Here is a 20,697-nt window from a genome sequence, read left to right as displayed (position 1 = left end):
TTGACTCAGGCTGGCCTTTCCTATTCACTCATTTCTGGCTGTATGGTTGCTTATTAGAGACTGGGGTTGAGGAGACCCATGCTGCTATGCACTTGAGGGCTAGGTCTAGGGGTTCCTCCCACCAGCCCACAGGTCTTAGTTACCAGGGACAGTCAGGGGCAATCCCAGGCAGCCCATCAATCCATCCACACAGTATTAAAGCAAGTCCCAGTGTGAACCAGGAGACAACCCATCTTTCCCTCCAACTATAGGAACCAACCAACCAATGCTACAGAAACTCAATGGAAGAGGCTGCAGCCATAAAATTCTGTTTAAGACCAATAACATGGAAAAATGTTTATGTTAAGTACAAAAGGGACATAAAATTGTATATACAGAATAACAACTATGTAAACACACCAAAATTCTACACACAGAAATGTCTAGAGGAACATTTAACACCAAAAGATTAACAATGGTAGCATTAGGGTCGCAGACTGATTCTTTTTAAAATTCCCCAATTTTAATAAGCACTAATTATTGCAACAGGGAAGTTTTATTATTAAAAAAAATAATAACCCACTAGCTGGTGGCTGAGCAGTGCAGCAGTTGTAGCTGTCACATACAAATCAGTGGCTTTGGCCCTGAATTGAGAGTGGTGAGCAGCCCCTCCCCACTGGGAACTCAAGCACCTCGGACTCCAACTGGGAGCATCCTTGCAGCCCCAGCCCTCAGTCTCTCTGGCGCACAGCATTTTTTCCTCCCTTTATTCTGCCTTATTCCCACCACCACATCATCTCCAGTCACCTCTAGCTGCATCTTTTCCCTTTCCTTCCCAACTCAGGAGTCAGCTCTGCAGCCACAGGTCCCCATAGAGGCCATGCAGTCCCTATTTTCAAAGGACATGGTACCTCATCTTTGGACACACAGGAACTCAATACAAATCACTTTCCTGCTGACAGGCAATTTATGCTTGGTAGCTTTCCTGGTTACAGATGTGTTAATTATGCAGGTTTTCTTAACCCTGTTCCAAGGACTCTCTACCATGACTTTTCTACCCTGGAAAGCCAGGAGTGGGCAGTAATAACTCAGTTCATTTCCCTTTTAAATTCCCTTCACTCCAAAATCCTTCACTCTGAAATGGCAGAGCTATATACAGTGGACATCACAGACACTGCAGGTCCTAGTCTACACTGGGAAAGACTTGACCTTTAAGTTTCAGGAACAAATCGAAAAGTAATTGCTAGCTCTGGCCAGTGGGGCTCACTTGTTAGGGCATCAGCCTGCGCACCGAAGGGTTCCAAGTTTGATTCCTGGTCAAGGGCATACACCTGGGTTACAGATTCGATCCCCAGCTCAGTTGGGGTGCAGGCATGAAGCAACCATTCGACGTGTTTCTCTCACATCAATATTTCTCTCTCCTCCTCCCTCCCACTCCCTCTAAAAATCAATGGAAAAGAATTATCCTCGGATGAGGATTAGCCAAAAAAAAAAGTAATTGCTAAAACAAATCTGTAATTGCTTGCAATTCATAGCCTATTCCTGCTGCTGAACAGAGGCAGTAATGGCTTGCTTTCCCCCTAGCAGATACATATTCTTGGGTGAGTCCTCTTGGACAAATCACCTTGTTCAATCTGTTTCTGGATGTGCAGGGAATATGTTACCTGCTTAAATGTTTGGGAATTTAGTGAAATAACATGCCATTCATCCTGCTCTAAGAAGGTCATGCAGGGGAGAAAAGGCCATAAGCCAGCCGCAGCTCATCTCAACCCTGATCAGGACCCCTCCCCCTCTCCCAAGAGAAGGCAAGGGAAAAAAAAACAAGACATAACAGGTAAACAGGAGTGACCTGTAATTGGTAAAGCCTCAGACAAACGGAAAATGCCGTGGTTCTAGCATCCTGCCCCCAAATACTGTAAGCCAGACACAAAAGGCATGCAAGAGTGACTGTCACACATATATAGGTGCAGACAGAGCATCACCAGGCAAAAAAGGGGGCTAATACTGCAGAAAGGGCCCCAAAGTGCGGCTTGAAGAACACAAGGGAGTCATCCCAAGACCCTCAAATAGCTGCCATGGGAATAGCAAACACTTGAAGCTTTGCTCCGTTCAGTCTCCTGAAGGGAAAATGTAATAGGGAAGACTCACTAACACTTGTGGCGAACACTATTAGCAACGATGCAGTCTTCCCCCCAGGCTGGAGGATTCCATGTCCTTCGGCTAAACTCTGAGAAATGACAGGTATTTTATGTATATGCATACATATGTACATATACATACATATGTATGCACATACACAGATATATTTAAGTGAAGGTGTACACACTGTGCTAAAATACAAACAACAGAAATCCCAGGTCATATATAAAAAGGCTAAATATAACATATAACACAGGCCTAGCGCCAGCTCATGGTTGAGAGCTGGGAAGGGGTGGTATCATCAGAAGACTATGTACACAATTTGTGGTGGGCAGGGAAGGCATCAGTGTAAACAACTCAGACTCACTCCACAATACTGGCCCACAGGAAAGTGTGATGTATCTCATGTACAAAAATAGACTCCCACCTTGCTTTTGTACATGACCACCCTGGGTAGACATCCAGGAGGACCATGGGTTTGTCTTGATGACGAGGGACCACTCTAGGCTGCGGCTAAAACCTCCTGGCCCTAGGAACTCACCTGCTACCCTTTCCTCCCTTTCAGGCTCTTGGGCCTTTTCCCACCCAAAACCCAGAGCCTGAGGCATGTCTAGATCACCCACCCTCAAATGACTAATTTCCAAGGCTTCCTGGCAAGCAAGGTCTTTCTGTATCTGTCCCTTTCTGACCCCAAGATATATGAAGACTTATTTTTGTAAATGTTTGGCACCTAAGTAACATGATGGTTGTGGATTACACCACAATAACACGGGGAGACCCAGTAATAAGACATGCAGGGTGAGGGCAAGGGGCACTGAGCTGCTCTAGCATCTCAAAACCAGAACTGTGGCTTCCCATGCATTTACAGGGGTGGGAGAAGGGATGTGCAGAATAACTTCACCGGCTCCTCAGCAGCAAATACATTCAAAACTGAAGACGCCTTAAGGGCCCATTATACCCTAATATTAGTCTGGTCACTCCTCTGGGGAGCTCGGTGCAATTGACAGGCTAGAAAATCTGAGTCCCAACTGAATCTGCCGCACCAAGAGTCCTTTTGAAGAAGCTTGGCAAAGTAATTTTTTTCTTTTGAGCAGATGTACAGCACATCCATGGGAAGGCCGTGTGGAAGGATGCTCTCTGGCCCAGTCAAATGATCCAGTCCCACTAATATCTCAGTCCCCTCTGAGTTTTTTCCTGCTGGCCACCCTCACTGTACAGAAACAGCCAAACAGCATCATGGTCAGTCGTCAATGGTGGGCAACCAGAAGGCCTGAAAAAACAACATAAGTCAACTTTAAAAAGCCAAGTATCTCTCTTAACTGCTGAGGGTTCTTTTACCCCTTCAAGCTGCCCAACCCCAATGGTGGAGGAGTTATGGCTGGTGGCCCTCCCTCCCAACCAACCAACTCTGGCAATCTATGGAGAAACACTCCACTTTACGTGAAAGCAAGCTGGTTCTGTTTCCCTCCAAAATAGTCTATCTTCCACCACAGTGACCCAGTGGTAAGGAAAAAAAGGAGTGCGGTCCAGGAGGTGGGCAACTGGGTAACCTGGCCTCAGGCTAATATACCAGGTGACCTCCGAAACACCCTCATCTTCCTGATCGGTAAAAAAATGAGCAGAATTGGACTGGATGGTTTTGGTGCATTTTTTTCAGACACTGTTTTATAGGGGTGGGGGTAGGAGCACACCATGTTCTGGGTAGGCCAGTAGTGAAGTCCCTCATCCCCAAATACCTAGGTAGGTTTAGAAGATGCGTAGAGGAAACTGGCAGCTAAGACTCATGATGCTTTGTTCTGCCAGCATTATCTAAGAAGAGACAGGGCCTGGAAAAAGTTCTAAGTGGTGAGTTATGATCAACTGTAAGAATTTCTGAGGAATTCAGTATAAACTGAGAGAAATGGAAAACTTAAAGGTTGCAGCCACAAAAGCCTTGTTCAAAGTATTTTAAGAAGCCAAAAAGCACCCTAAGCCCGTTTTGTTCAGTGGTTAGAGCACTGGATTGAAGGGTCACAGATTCAATTCCAGTCAAGGGCATGTGCCTTGTTTGCAGGTTCAATCCCTGGCCCCGGTTGGGGTGCATGCAGGGGGCAAACCAATCAATGTTTCTCTCTCTCCCCCCTCCCTCCTGCCCTCTCTTCCACTATCTCTAAAAAAAAAAAAAAAAAAATGGAGAAAATATCCTCAAGTGAGGATTAACAACAAAAAAAAAGAAGCCAAAAAGCTGTCAAGCATAGCCCAGGTAGTTTGGGCATAAAACCAGGAGCCAGAGCTAAAACTGGCCTAAGATCTCCCAGGAGCTCACAGGTGATCCAAGATCACAGAAAGAAGAGTAAAAGTGAAAGGCCAGTCCAACCAGAGTTCAGAGAATAAGAGGTGAAACAGGGAAGCAACCAGCTGAGAAGCATCAACTTGGGTGCTTGTAATGCACCTATTTAGAACACAGCTTGCTGTGCTCACTTCGGCAGCACATATACTAGAACACAGCTTGCTGTGCTCGTTGAAACACCCACAACCCAACTGAAGGACACCTTCCATTGTTCACATACCATGTTGGAACATGCGCTGGCAAAGGTCATGAACTTGGGGTTGAACTGCAAACAGGTAATTGGGCCTGTATGTTTGCCATCCAACACAGCTACTTTTATGCCACTCTCTCCATTCCAAACATGGATCTTGCCATCCTCTGAACCTGAAGAGAATAATCAAGAAACACCCAACAGTTCAAGGCGCAATACAAAGACGAGTGGGAAAGGGACACAGATTGACATCTGGAAAGAGGCCACGTCTCAGGACCCAGCCCTCAGCAGAAATTGAGTACGAGGAGAGGTAGTAAAGAAAGGACACTCTGGTAATTGATTTTGACCCTAGTTATTTGTTCCTACGCAAGTCAAGTAACTTCCCTTCTGACTTTGGTTTTCTCATTAAAAATGGGGGCTAAATATCATTACACTACCAACATCTAGCCATTAAGATGAATGAAAGCAGAATTATATCAGAAAGTTAGTATTACTAGTAAGATGGTGCTTGTAGAATTTAACGCTAGTCCAGGGAAGACCAACATTAATGCCAGTTCCCGTAAAGAACTGCAAAGTCAGAAAAGTTTAAAGACACTATACCTTTCGCATACTGTGCTACACAGAAATCTGAAAACATCTAACAAAAGGATAAGAAATAATACCTTAATTAGTTAAGATAATATAAACAAAATCTCAGTACCAGAAAAATAACCCCCAACGGGATAAAGGACACTTACCAATCATAATAAACTGGGAGTCTGGAGTAAAAGAGGCCTCCAGTGTGACAGCTTTGCTGTTGGCATAACCCTAAAAAAAAATAGAACAGTTCTCTTATCAAAGTGCCATTAACAAAAAATAACTGCCTAGAAACACTGAGGAGACTCATCACCTTCCTTTCTGTGAAACCCTCTCCTCCCCATTCACACCACCACCAAGGTTCCAAACTTGGCCACCACCCTTTAGCATTCACCTCCTACTCCAACTCGATATTCAAGACAAGAAACCGTTTATGGTCAGGAATTACTCAGTATCTAAACACTAAATGTGGGTCACTGGGTGAGAAGTGAAAGTCTCAGAATCCAAGAGAAATAAGTTCATATGCAGGAACAAAATGTAAGCCCATGCCTTGATCAGTGAGTCAAAGATACCTGCTCATCTCCACTAGCCAGCTAACACAATTCTCAGCCCAGGAGGCATGAACAATGAAATAGCCATACTCAAAGATTGTCAGCTCACCCCAAACGTGTGCATCACTACTCCTTTGAATGCGTCGATGAGACGAATGAAGCTGCCATTGGTGGAGATGAGGATGAGTTTGCCATCATTGCTGAACTTAAGTCCTGTCCACTCACAAGTCCGATCGTACTGCATCTTAAATGTTGCAAATGGCCCCTGCAAAAGATAAAAGGATGAACTACTGCTATGACACTTTCCAATATCTACCACATACCTCTTCTATAATACAAAAGGTTCTTAAATGTTTATCTCACCCGTCAAAACTTCCACAATATCAAGATAGCTTAAAGATTCAAAAATTTACCTTATCAAAAGAGCGAAGGTCATAAAGTTTCACCATTTCAGAATTGACGCCTGCAGCAAAAATTAACCCTTCTGGATCAAAAGAACAAACTGGCTTGCCCTGTAGATGCATGAGGCCCTAAGAAAAAAGAAATAAGAAAAAAAGTTAATGAACCTAAGGATCCAACTACTATAAAATTTACTTTTCCCAAAGAAAACTAAGAAAGGGACACAGATACCAACCTACCTACAGAACTGAAATGAGACTTATTAAAAAACAGGTCTCCATACAACTGATTTCAGATCAACCCTAACTGTGTAATTTTATAGCTACTGAATCCAAATAAAAAATCCCTTCAGGCTAAAAGGCCCCAGGAAAACTGTTTTTAAAGCAGTAAGCCACAGAGCATATTACAATATGCAGTGGATTAGGGCATTTGTTTAATTACCAGCTACCTATCAGGAAGTCAGATTTTCTCCAAAGTTTTTTTAAAAAGACTCTGGGATCCCAGAATGGAACCACTGCTTTCCCCATTCCTTGAGAGGGAAAGCTGATGATAGTGCCTACTATAGAAAACACTCAAAGTGTAACTGTGAGGTACCATTACCTGGCAGTTAGGAGACCGGAGATCCCAGAGTCGAATGGTCTTATCAAGAGACCCAGAAATGAAAGTGTCATCCACAGGTGACATGGACAAGGCCACCACCCTGAAATGCATCGAGATAAATAGGAGTTGAAGCAAATATTTACAAAAATTGGATGTGAACTCTAAACCACTCTACCGGCCTACTTATATAAACCTGTTCTCCCCAAACTGCCATTTTAAGGAACACACTACACACTACTATAATCAAAAGCAACTATTATAACAAAAAAAGCAACTTAAAGCTATAGCATAAAAATGTGAGATTCCAATGCAAATTGAACCACAATGAGATACCAGTTCACAACCACTAGCATAGCTATCATCTAAAAGAAACAACAGGAAAAAGAGAGAGAAGTGTTGGTGAGCATGTGGAAAAGTTTCTTCATACACTGCTGGTGGGAATGAAAAATGGTACAGTTCCTTTGGAAAAGTTTTACAGTTCCTCAAAAAATTAGGAGTTGCTATGACCCAGAAATTACAAGAAAAATGAAAATGTATGTCCACACAAAAAAGTACAGGTACGCTCACAGCAGCATTATTCATAATAGCCAAAAATTGTGAATCCAAATGTCCATCAACTAACGAATGAATAAGCAAAATGTAGTACATATCCATACAATGGAATATTACTATTATTGAGCATTAAAAAATGAAGTACTGATTCATGTGAATGTATGTATGAACCTTGGAAACGTGGTGACAAACACAAAAGGCCACATATTGTCTGATTCCATTTATACAAAATGTCTAGAAGAGGCAAAGCTATGGAGACAGAAAGTAGATTAGTGGTTGCCAGGGACTAGGAAGTGACTGTTAATGGGTACAAGGTTTCTCTTTGGGGTGAAAAAATGTTCTGGAATTAGATAGTGGTGACAGTTGCCCAACTATTTGTAAATATACTAAAAATTACTGAACTAGCCCAGCCGGGTGTGGCTCACCAGTTGAGCGTCAACCTAGGATCCAGGCGATCGGGATTCGATTCCTGGTCAGGGCACATGCCCGGGTTGCAGGCTCGATCCCCAGTTGGGGGCGTGCAGGAGGCAGCCAATAAATGATTCTCTCATCATTGATGTTTCTCTCTCTCTCCCTCTCCTTTCCTCTCTGAAATCAATAAAGATATATTTTAAAAAAAAAATCACTAAACTGTTTACTTTGAAAGGAATTTATGTATGGTACTAAACTATATCTCAATTATTTTTTTTTAAAAAAAGGCATGATCCCTTAACTAGTGAACTATACTAATCATCTAAATCTGAGTAATAATAATAATATACTAAATAATCAGGCATTAGCATCACCTGGAGGGTGGGCTAAAATACAGAATGCTGGGATCCACTCCCACAACTAATCCAGTAGGTCTGGGGTAAGGTCTGAGAATCTGCATTTCTAACAAGCTCCTAGGTGATGACGAGACTGCTGGTTTGGGCATTACACTTACAGACCCACAGGCCTGTGGTAACAGCTACTGTATTTCTGACATAAGTCCCTTTATATGGTTATACCATTAAGAATCACCCACTGAAAAACATTTCTTCCAAAGGCTCATCGTGAGCTCTCTTGTCCCCTCTGCTGGTGGTCTTGCCCTGCCACACCCTGCTCTGAAGACACCCTCTATCTCCTCAGCATTTGGGCCTGGCCTGCAGAGAAGGAACACATTTATGTGGCTCCACTTTACCTGCCTTTCAGACACGCCATGGCCCCAACCATGGGGTTCTTGAGGAGTGAGCTATGACCTGTACAGTGCCTGTGACTCTACCTTATCACCTATGGAGAAAGCCCTTGTGAAAAAAGACATTCAGATGGCTCTTCCTTCTGGGTATCATGGTTGAATAGTTCCATATTCTGGCCTGGTTGGAAAACACTTCATAGATATAGCAGCTGATATCACAAATCAAGATTATAGAGAAACCCTGGCCAGGTAACTCAGTTGGTTAGAGCATCATCCCAATACACCAAGGTTGCAGGTTCGATCTCCAGCCAGAGCACATTCAGCAACCAACCAATGAATGCATGGATGAGTTGAACAACAAATCAATGTTTCTCTCTATGTATCTCTCCCTTCCTCTCTCTAAAAATCAATCAATCAATTTTTTTTAAAGATTTATATAGGAAGTGTGTATGCTGTACTGTTTCATTTTGACAAAGAAATGCTTGAAGTAAAAAAGGTGAACTGGGTTGGAGCCATTTTCAAGGATGTAGCCCTGAGTCAGTGAGGTGTTGCTGAGACCATGTGGACTGAATATGTAACTGAACCAGGAAATCTAGTTTCTTGACAATCTGAAGAGATAGAAGAAAAATACTGCAGGGAGTAAAGATGGAAGCAGCATAAAGGAATCCCATTTGTCTTAAAAATAAAAAATAAACAGATTATAAACTTTTAAAAAAAGGTGAACTGAATTGCACAGCTCATCTGTGAATGGATTTTTTAAATCTAAAAATAGAGGAAGTTCAAGTTTTGAATGATACTGAAAGGGTTCAGGAGGTTTTGCTTCAACTAGAAAGAATTAAAATGTATGCTGTGAATAGAAAATGAGAAAAATTACTTTTCTTTAAATTTACCTTTTTCCTTAAATTTTTCTTCCGAAAAAAAAAAAATTATTCCAATATAACTCAACTAACATTTACACTAGCTCCCCAACTTAAAAATTTAAAAGATACTGTAAGCCACAATTTCTTGAGAATGCCGAGGTGATATTAAAACAGAATGAGCAAAATGCAGACATGTAATTTTATTCCATGGCACTCAGAACAATAGCTCAGAGGAAGTCGATCTTGGCACAAGACTCTACCCTGAGAGGTACAGGGAATACAAAGAAGAATAATACCTCAACTCTATGGAAGCTTAACTATCTAGTACAGACAACCCCAAGAGAGTCAGGGAAGGCCTTCTGGAAGAAGCAGCACCTGTGGTAAACATGGTTTCAATGGGAGATGTCCTTCTAGAAGATGCAAGATAGGAAGGCATGAGGCACATGCTGAATTCACCTTGACTGGGAGATAATGCTGAGAAAAGGGTCAGGACCAGAGGGAAGAGAACCTGACTCCAAGGGAAAGGAGCAGGCAGATGTTGAGAACCTTTAAGGCTTCCTGAGGAGGTTGTGAAGTGGTCAGAACTGTAATACAGGGTGCTGAAGCAGGATGGGGAGGGATGGGAGATTAATTAGGACTTGACAATAATTCACCTGACAGGGCATAAGCCAAAACAGAAGCAATGGAGAGAGAGTAGGGAGGAAAGTGATTCAGGAGGTTAAAGCTAGGCAAAACCAATAGGATTTAACATCTCACTGGATGTGAAGGCAGGGGAAAGGGAATAGAGAGACAACAGAGGCTTTGAGTCCAGAAAATTGATAGGAAGAGAGATAAAGAAACATGAGGTAGACAGAGAGGAGATGGCCCGAGGAATTGAACAATGATGGATGGAGTGTTGGAACTGTCAGGTAGGGGCACAGGAGAAACAACTGCATAGGTGTGTATAAAACTTATAGGTGGAAGTTAAGTCTGGAAACCATGATAGATACGGGCTAAAAATACTGATTTGGAAAACCATCTGAATAGAGAGGAATGAAATCAGTGGAAATATTTGAAAAAAATACCAAAAAGAAGGGGAAGAGAATAGGCTAGAACCTTGTTTATTTTAGAGTCAAAGAAGAAAGAGAAGCCAAGAATAGCAAGAACAGAACCAGATGGGTCAGCTGCCAAAGGGGAAAAAAGTTTTACTGAGAGGTTGACCACCCAAAAAAAAACCCAAGGCAATGAACTGTAATGAGGCAGCAAGGAAAGGGAAGTAAAACAGCTTGGAAAAAGCCCCACAGATGATTCTGGGGCTAGACTGAGAGTGATTTAAACAGCAATTAATTGTGAGGAGGTGGAGATGGGAGTATGCAGATTATTCATGTTTGACAGTGAAAAGGGAAGGAGTGATAGGCTTCAGAAATAGATTCAAGATAAGAGACCAAGTAAGTTTGTAGACAGCGAGGAAAAGTCCAGTTAAGGAGATGAAAGCAGAGGGTTGGTTTTGTCAAGGAAGAAAGGCTACTCCTTTCTCAAGGAAAGGGTTCCAAGGAAGAGCAGAATTTAGGCGAACAGAGAATTTGAAAAGAACTCATTTTGGATGGCCTTGATTTTGTCAAAAAGAGGGACCACGTCATCTACTAAGAATCAGGAGGTCAAGAGGTTGGATACCTAAAAAGATCAGAAAGAATTTTGAACAACTGCAATCAGACTACATTTGTGAACATTAATTTGATTACAAATAAACAAAAACATCTACTTGTCATAAGCCATTCTTTGTCTGGAACTACAGTAACCAACAGCTGCCACCTCTTACCTTCAGCAACATAGAAATACCCTGGGCAATCAGAGTGCAGCCTGGCTCTTGGTCCACCTCCTGTCAGAGTACTCTACCACTCCAAGCCTTACTTGTACATTTGCAAATGAAAGCAAGAGGAAATAATGCCCTCCTGGTGATTAAAATATCATCCAAGGGAAAATGTGTTTAACATTCAACCAAAACTTGAAAAAAAACAGAGAAAAAATACTGGGGAAATAGGAGTAGGAGATAGAGAGAAGCAACTTCCATTACCAGATAGAATAAGGAAACAAGCTTTCTGACTTTCAAAAGTAACAAAATATTTTTTGCATCCTCATTAAGATCTTCACATAGACTATGTTTGCCTAGAGCAGAAGCCTGCTGAAATGGGGCCACCTATACTGGAAGGCCTCATCTATATACAAGATCCTTTCATTAAGGGACATCTGATATTTGGGGTTCCTAAATGCTAACTGTATTTTTTATTACATAGGTTTCCACTGAGTATCTTTAATCTACCTTTTTTCCTAATTATGTTTTAACTCTGATTTCAGTCTATGCATGAAGTCCAATCCCTGCTTCCACAATCTCAGTTAATCAAGAGTTGACTGGGTGGGAGTTAACAAAAGACGACTAGGAGGAATGCCAAACAGCAGTGAGGAACTAGCCTTAGTTCACTGATAAAATCTCTCCATTCTTCTATTATCTGGAACCTCAGGGATAAAAGAATTATCTACTTCTATAGCTTGGGTCTTACCTTTTGCTATGTCCAGGAAAGTATCTGATGTATTTGTTGTCATGCAAGGACAGGTAACGAATAGTATCTGCAAGAAGACAAACAAGGCACGATGATATCCTACTATTTTTCAAGAAACTTACTTTGCATTTTCATTTTGAAAAGGCAAGGTCAAAGAGTTCACTGCTGTCCATAACCCAAGCAGGTGTGAAGAGTGAATAATTCCTTTCCACAGCTGAAAAGAGGGCACTACAGATTTGACATAATTCAAAAGCAGAGTTAAGTTGACAGACTATAGAGCAATGACCTCACTTCAATGTTAACTGGATATTTATAACTGTCAATGTTTAGTTACATTAACACTAAACAAAATGGAAAGAGAAGTAAAGTTCTACTACTTCTTTTCTAATTAACCAACTATCCACTGGTCACTTGTGCATCAGAGAAATTAGTTTAAAATAATAATAATAAAGTGGCCAAAAGAAGTGAAAAAATTTGGGTTTAAAAGATCTCAAGACAATTCAAAACAAAACTCATGAACTATACAAACAAGTCAGAACAGTGAGATTTTGACAATATCAAAGAAAGAAATAATTGTAGATTTGTGCTTGGGTAAAATAAGACATTCTTAAAAACCAAATGATTCTATCTCAAAAAATAAACAAAAAAGGTAGTGGTGGGAAGGAAATGAAGTGCCATAAAGCACAGAACTGGAAAGTACTCTGCCCTAAAAAGACTATGAATAAGGAATAATTGCCGAGAAAGGGGTAATAGAAAACGATGTCAAAATGCAGAAAGGAAAGCATAGAAAGAACATTCTAGAGGAAAACAGAACACAGAAAAAAGATGCTAAAAGCACCAAGTCATCCCAGTGGTTCACAGGGGTACTTTCTAGTAAGAGGACATTTAACCTGGGAGAGGTAAAGGGTACTCTTTCTGTGTTCCCAAACTGAACTTCACATGGTTTCCCTTGAATATATCTTCAAAATTCTTGAATAACAACTACAAAGCCTTCCTCGTTCTATTGCTAGGAGCTACTCACCTTCCCTAAGCAGAAAAAGGCTTCCTCCCCATTACCTGGTTTCCCAGAGATGAGCAGGGCGTCGCCATCCTCTCCGCCCCACTTGGTAGCTGGCGCGCTGTTCCTGGCAAGGCAGTGGCCTGTACAGTTATCTCCTGTACCGGGTGGTATCATAGACCCTCAAACTGTACAAACTACTACCTCAGCCTGGAATCAGGCAAAAGGAAACGAAGCGTTGGAGGAACTCTTCAGGATGAACTCAAGACAGGAAAGGCAACATCCTCACAGCAGAGGCCTGGCAGCAAAGCTGCAAGTGCTACACATTTGCCTCATCTTGAACCACATTTGGACAGTCCTCATATAACCACCCATAAAAAGACCCCAACAGAAGAAATATACCAGTCATGTAGATGATCACATAGATATGTTTTCTCAGGATCCTAATGTTTTATATATTCTTGTCCAAAAGCATCATATGCATGCTTACTTAGAAAACCACTTCTGAAATACAGGTATGAAAAATAGAGATAATATACTTAGTAAAAGTCAAGCACAGGTAGAAAAATCGCATAAAAAACACTTCTGCCCATCAGCTGAGACAGGCATAGCCAAAATAACAGTCTAAGCAATCTTTGTTGAATGACATTAGAAAAATCTTACTGCAAAAAGTGAAACAATCAATAATCAGTGAGATAAGTTAATTTGTTTTAAAAAGGAGTCCTAACATGAAATGTTATCACTCAATACCAAGATCATCTGTCAACTGAGAACAACTTAATCAAGTAAAATGCAGGTAAAAACAGAGACCATTTATTAGAGAAAGAAATTCACAAGTTTAATTTCTAAAAATAACTTTACTCTTCAAAGACATTAGCTTTATTTAAAAGTAAAAAGGGGAAAAAGGATAAAGTTCAGGTCAAAAAATGTCCCCAGTATCAAAGATAACCAAGATCAGCACACTGTCCTTGATGACACAGACCATAAAAGATTGGGCGTACACCAAAAACTCTTCTAAGATCCCCTAAACTATCATAGCTAAAGCATTTGTGAAAACTTCTCTCAAATCTCTATATTTTGAATGGGAGGTACTATTGTTTACCACTTGCTGTGTGTCAAGTATTCTTTCGTTTTATTTGTTCTAAAAGTATTTAAGTTTCAAGAAGTACAAACCATAAATACCATTTGTTGCTTCCTATTTCCACTTTCCATTCTAAACTGAAGACCTTTCATACTCAGTTTCAAGTCCTTCAAAAGCAATAGTGGCTGGCCTCCAGCATCTTTTCAGTCATAACAATGTTAGCATTGCTAACATCATAGGAAAATATTTAAATTAACTATAGCCAAAACAGAAGTAGTCACAAAGATTCCGTGAACTATTTAACAAAGGAAACCATGACCATTAACTCCTAAAAAGAAAGCTTGCTTACCGTCTATTTTGTTAGAGCTGTAAACGACTGTGTTTGCTGCATGAGTGTATCTGATGAGGTCCACACCGTATTTCTTACTGTACAGGGTTCTCTTTGGTCTGATAAGGAAATGGACAGAGAAATAAAACCATCAAAATCCTCCATCACCAAAATCTGGGATCTTAATAAAAAGCAAAGCATCTGAATGATGTGGCAAGGGTGAGGATTCTTGGCAAGCTCTAACACTGGAAAGAAATAGAAATTCTTCCAAAAGGGAAGAAACAGATGGAATCAATCAAGTGCAACGGCCTTTCACCTCTGCACATCAAATGCCAAGGTTAGGAAGTAGAAGTGAATCTGAGGGCTCAATTCAGTCTTTACTACAATGTTCAAAACTTAGCTTTGAGAAAAAGTACATCTATTTGGGAAGAAAGGCACAAAAAACAATACAAATCATCCTGATAACAGAGGGATATGGAAATACATCAAACCAGTGAGGCCAGAACTTACTGTTTACCCTTCGTAATATAATCTGCTCTTGTAGAAGCTATCCATTCTCCCTATCCTACAGGTCCAAAGCACTTACTGAACCTTCTGAAAGGCAAGCCTAACTCTCCCTAGCAAAACTAGTCATTGGCTGTTTTCTTTTTACTTTAATGTAAAATCACGTATTTCCAAGCTAGAGGATACCAATTCATTAGCTGATGTTCCTTAAATGTCTTCCTCTACAGAAGCCTGAAAATCAAGCTGAAACTGAAGTCGGCAAAATCATTAACTAAAAACTTCATAAAGCCCTACATTTAGGTGTAGGAGGATTTCATAAATCCTGTACCAATGTTTACCAAGAGTTCCAATTTATGAAAAAGTTCACACTGTCAATACAAAATTGTCTTGGCACATAAATGCTAAACAATCAGATGACAAGCGGCTTTAAGAAGTCAATCATTTGCACTTTCAATATTTGTTAATGTCAGCGAGGTTAAGGGTTTCCCCACGTAAAACATATTTCCAAACAAGACTTCTCACTCCAAATGCACAGAATTTTCCACGTTCTTACCATTACTGAAACATCTGCTAAAAAGATCAGCTCAGAGGCTACCTAGTTGGGTCCACTGTCCAGGGTTGTGCACTGGGGTTACTTACCGTATGGTGGTAACCAGTGAGTGAGTAAACGAGTGAGTATGAGCTTGTGCATGTGCTTGCTCTCAAAACATAGTTTTCTTTGCCTCTACCAGTGACAGGAGAAGTTTACTTATACCAGTCTTTCAGTCTATCTACAATAGTAGAGCCCAAAGAGCCAATGTTAGTGTGTGGTGTAAGGAAAATTTTCAGTTCCACTTATATTAGCCTATTTGCCTCAAATTTATCAATAACACTAACCTGAGATTTGTTGTTAGTAACAGAAATCATTCACCACATATCATTTCCTAGTTTGAAAACAAGATTCTAATGTATTGCATTCATTTCAGAGGATCTTTACATAGCCCAGGAACAACATATTTTTCACAAATATTTTGGTAAGCTTCTCTCCACCAACTACGATTCTGGTGATCAAGTATGAATAAATAATATTAAAGCCTTCTCTCTGAATAATTCGCATCACCTACTACAGATAATATCCTTCACATTCTCTCAAGTTGAAAAAAAACACTATGGATGAAATCCATTATAAAGTTTAAATGAACAGTAAACCAGAAAACATTAAGCATGAAGAACATTGTTTTAGCCATTTTCAAACTCCCAAATTCTAATATTAGTACCATCTAATAAAGACACTATACCTTACAAGGAAACTTTATTTTTCTCCTAATGTTGATCTGACCCACACTAGTGGCAAATTTTTTCCTAACACTACTACTTAGGATCATGTACTCCAAGAGGCTAAAGAGATCATCTAATATCCAGAAGTGATGTGACCCATGTTACATACCTGGTCACAAGACCAAACTAGAACCCAGGTCTTCTAACTACCAGGCTACTCTCCTGCCACAGATCACAATGAAAAAAGTTCACAATTATTTGATATGAGAAAAATTTTTAAAGCATGCCCTATGCTACTGTATCAATATTAAATTTCCTAATTTGGATAACTGTGCTCTGGTTATATAAGAGAATGGCTTAAGAAAACCATGTTGTAGGGGAATCTGTGTTTAGGAATAAAGGGGCTTGATACCTCCAACTTCTAGGGAAAAAATGCACATGTATAAATATGTACATAGAGAATAAAGGAAATGGGGCAAAATGTAGCCAATTATTGGATCACATGGGAGCTCTTTGGAACACTGCTATGACTTTTTTATAAGTTTGTAATTATGTAAAAATGCTACCTGAGTGAATAAACTACAGCATGTCATAAAATTAACATTTTACTTTTAACAAGCCAGGACTTCAAGTCACTGTCATCCCTCCCAACAAGTGGAAATTACAAGACAAACTATGAAAAAAATACTATCATAACCTTTATTTCCTTTGAAAGAGGATATACATCTCCATCCTTGGGTTCCCGCGAGAGGTTCTAATCTGTGCACAAGCACTAAACATTTCAAGTAAGCTAGCTTCAAATTACTTCTAGCTCCAGAACCCCACAACAGACCCCACCCCATCTTTCTGTTACTCTCTTTGAAGCTGATTCAAGTAGCCAGATGTGAACAGAAATCCATATACTAAATGAATTAAATGGACTCAAAATAACTCAGCATTGGTCCAGCTAACAAATTCTCTTCCCCCAGGACCACCACTACAGGCCACCCTAGAGCAGGCAGATCCAGAGCTAGTTACAAAATACTCTTTCATAGCCCCAGTGGGAAAAAAGTGGGGAGAACATTATGGCCCAGACCAAAACAATTATAATTTAGATAACTAAACTCACAACTGAAGAGACAAGTTTCAAAAGAAAGTTTACAGAAGGCATCAGGACTTTTTTTTTTTTTTTTTTTTTAAGGCAAAAGGAACAGCTGGAGAAGACAGAGGAAAAACCCAAAGATTCAAAAAATAAGATCTGGAACTAGGCAACAAAATGAAGTCTGACAAAACCAAACTTGGAGAAGGTGGCTGAAAGGAAATAAAATTTAGCCTAAACCAGTTTTCTGCTCCAAAGGGGCTCACAATTTAGCAAGGACTTAAAAGAAAGCAAGTCTACAGGGTCAGCTGAAGCTGACAAGGTTCCCAGGAAAAAAAGGCAAAAAATGCTGGGCTTACCAGGTGTAGTAGGTCTCCAGAGGACTTGAGGCAACGTATAAATTTCATGATCAGACTGGACTCGGAATTTTGATAATTCCAAGTAGACTATCAAGTGTAATTTTTTTAAAAAGCATAAGAGGAAACACGAAATTGTTATACGATGGTTTCTTTTGTTCTAATGGGGGGTTCACATTCAGGTCGGGATGGGACGGCCACGTTCGTTTGTGTCTGGCAAAAGGGAAAAGTTTCAGGTGTTGCTAGAAAGTTCATTATAAGCGTGAGCATCGGGTCTGAAGGAGTATGAGCATGATTTGGAACAGAAAGGAAAGAAAGCACAACAAATAAATCCTGACCGCTAAGAACTGCAACCCACGCGGCCTTCCAGCAGAGAGGCCGCGGGAAGCTGAAGGACCCGGGATGGGCGGAGTGCCAGGGCCGAATCGAGGTCACCTACGAGAGGGCACAGCGAGCTGCTGCATGAGGCGGGAGAGCAGCCTCCGCGGTTCTGCGCGGGGGACGGAGCCGACAGGCACCTCTGACAGAGGACGAGGAGCGGAAAACGACCTGCGGGGGCCTGGGTGGGCAGGCGCGGCGCTTAAAGGTCAAGGTCAAGGTGGGGTTTGCCAAGAGATGCAGAGGCGCCCTCTGAAGAGACCGGAGACATACAAAATAATACTATCATTACTACTATCTTTACTTTTTTTAAAAAAAAAAAAAAGAAACGGTCTCCTGGACTGATTCAGCGTGAAGGCGGCCCTGGCAGGAGGCTGTGCAAAACAGGCCGTGGGCCGGAGTCGCGGGGAGCGGGGCGAACCACGAGAGGGAGGGACTCAGACGCGGGCCCGGAGCCACCGCCGCACTCACTTGCCCTCCTGGCAATCGTAGAGCACGATGGAGTCGTCGTCGCTGCTCGAGATGACCGTCTCGCCGTTAGGGCTGAAGTCGAAGCAGTTAATCTTGTCCGAGTTCTCACGAAACACCTTGGCGACGCGGAAGCTCCGCAGCACGCCGTCGGTCAGCTTCATGGCGGCGGCGGCTGGAGGCGGCAGCGGCGGAGCAGGGCCGGGCCGGGGCGGGGCCCCGCGGCGAGCGGGCAGGCGAGCGGGCCGGCGAGCGAGCTGGCGGGCTGCGGAGGGGCCGACCCTGGCGGGGCGGGCGCCGCGCCGGCGGCGAGCGGGAGAGCGGCCGACAGTCGGGGCGCCTCCTCCTCTCCTTCCTCCCGCCCGCGCAATGCTCTTCCGACCGTGAGGCCTCGCCGACCGTTGCTGCTCACGGTAGGCTCAGGGGCAACCAGCGCGGCATCAGCTCATTGTGTCCGCCATCTTGGGGCGACAGGCAGAAGCCGAGGGCGGGGGACCTCACCGCGGCGCACGCCGGGAAAAAGGGCGGGGCGGGAACGGCGGCGCGAGTCTGGGAGGCGGGGCAGTGACGTCAGCTACGGCCTGGAGGAGCGGAGGCGCCGCGCGGCCCGAGGCGGCCGCCTCCCAGCGGGCCCCGGGGCCGGAGCCGTGGGGTCGCCCACGACCTTTCCCCGTGGGCCGGGAGCCGTGGGTCTTAGGGCAGCATCCTAACACCCCCTCCCCAGAGACTGGGCGCCCCCTGCAGGCGCTCGACCGTAGGCCGCTGAATGACCTCCCTGGGGGTCAGTCGGTGAACCGCTGGCTGGAGGGGTTTGACCGCTGGTCCTCGACAGACCCAGCATAGAGTTTAAATTTCTATATTTTTCTTATTGAGATATAATACAGGGTAGACTGGACAAGTTTTTGGTGGACGCATATTTTTCATTTGGATATATACCCTTGTGACTTAATTGATATATAACAAAGTACAGAGCGAACTAATTTTGAGTGTACAGCTCCACACTCATCTAAGTTTTAAAGCCTATTTACAGCAGGTAACATGATACTGTACATAGAGAACCCTAAAGAGTCCACCAAAGAACCAGAACTGATCAATGAATTCAGTAAGTAGAATACAAAATAAATATCCAGAAATGAGTTGCATTTTCATACACCGATAGTGAACTATCAGAAAGGGAAACTAAGACAACAATCCCACTTAAAACGGCATTAAAAAATAATAAAATACGTAGGAATAAATTTAACCAAGGAGGTAAAAGACTTGTACTTGGAAAATTATAAGGCACTGAAAAATAAATTGACAAAGATACAAGTAAGTGGGAGCACGTACCATGTTTGTGAATAGGAAGAATTAACATCATTAAAACGTCCATACTACCCAAAGAAATCTATAGATTCAATGCAATTCCTATAAAGCTATCAATGGCATATTTTACAGAACTAGAACAATATTCCAAAAATTTATATGGAACCACAAAAGACCCCAAATAGCTTCAGCAATCTTGAGAAAGAAAAACGAAGTTGGAGGAATCATACTACTTGATATCAAACAATACTACAAGGCCACAGTAATCAAAACAGCATGGTCCTGGCATAAAAATAGACATAGAGGTTAATGGAATGGAATAGAGAGCCCAGAAATAAACCCACAACTTTATGGTCAATTAATCTATGACAAAGGAGACAAGAACATACAATGGAGTAAAAATGGTATATTCAACAAATGGTGTTGGGAAAATTGGACAGATAGATGCAAAAAAATGAAACTATACCACCTTTTTACACCATACACAAGAATAAACTCAAAATGGATTAAAGAAAGCCCTGGCTGCTGTGGCTCAGTGGATAGAGCATCGGCCAGTGCACAGAAGGGTCTCAGGTTCCCTTGCAGGTTCAATCCCTGGCCCCATCAGGGTGCTTGAGGGAGGCAACCAATCGATGTGTCTTTCTCACATCGATGTCTCTCTCTCCCCCACCCTCCCCCTTCCACTCTCCTAAAAATCAATGGGGGGGGAGGGATCCTTGGGTGACGATCAACAAAAACAAACAAACAATTAAAGACTTAAATGTTAGACTCTAGCATAAAAATCCTAGAAGAAAACATAGGAAGCCCTAAATGGGTAGTTCAATTAGACTATTGTCCCAACATGCAAAGTCGCAGGCTCGTGCCCAGGTCAGAGCACTTAACAAGAATCAACCAATAAGAGCATAAATAGGTGGAACAACAAATCAATCTCTCTCCCCTAAATTATAAAATTGTACACCTGAAATCTATATAATTTTATTAACCAATGTTACCCGAATAAATTCAATAAAAAATTATTTTAAAAAATATGTAGGAAAAATATATAAATAAATAAAATGTATTTACAGATCCAAAACT

General features: G+C 41.9%; 1 protein-coding gene and 1 long non-coding RNA gene across 3 annotated transcripts in view; both read right to left on the bottom strand.

Annotated features, from left to right (window-relative positions):
* Positions 1 to 20,697, bottom strand: part of LOC308567757 — a 319,467-nt gene that overhangs the window by 278,149 nt on the left and 20,621 nt on the right. The gene's annotated exons all lie outside the window — the stretch shown is intronic.
* WDR82 (WD repeat domain 82) lies at positions 306 to 18,809 on the bottom strand. Its single transcript, XM_081159102.1, has 9 exons — positions 18,319 to 18,809; positions 14,296 to 14,393; positions 11,869 to 11,935; positions 6,764 to 6,863; positions 6,178 to 6,294; positions 5,874 to 6,029; positions 5,375 to 5,444; positions 4,668 to 4,810; positions 306 to 3,388 (listed from the first exon to the last, which is right to left on the bottom strand). The coding sequence occupies exons 1-9, from the start codon at positions 18,477 to 18,479 to the stop codon at positions 3,359 to 3,361; spliced, it is 942 nt and encodes a 313-aa protein (XP_081015228.1). The 5' UTR covers positions 18,480 to 18,809; the 3' UTR covers positions 306 to 3,358.

Source organism: Miniopterus schreibersii (assembly GCF_964146895.1).
Source record: "Miniopterus schreibersii genome assembly, chromosome: 15".
NCBI classification, from domain to species: Eukaryota; Metazoa; Chordata; class Mammalia; order Chiroptera; family Miniopteridae; genus Miniopterus; species Miniopterus schreibersii.
This window is presented reverse-complemented; position numbering and strand designations above follow the sequence as displayed.

Excerpts from the sequence above, each read along its gene's own strand:
- WDR82 (XM_081159102.1), bottom strand. The coding sequence starts at position 18,479 with ATGAAGCTGACCGACGGCGTGCTGCGGAGCTTCCGCGTCGCCAAGGTG. Across the intron at positions 11,936-14,295 it reads CAGCTCTAACAAAATAGACG|ATACTATTCGTTACCTGTCC; the intron begins GTAAGCAAGCTT and ends GTCTTCTTGCAG. Across the intron at positions 4,811-5,374 it reads CTCCCAGTTTATTATGATTG|GTTCAGAGGATGGCAAGATC; the intron begins GTAAGTGTCCTT and ends TATTCTCTTCAG.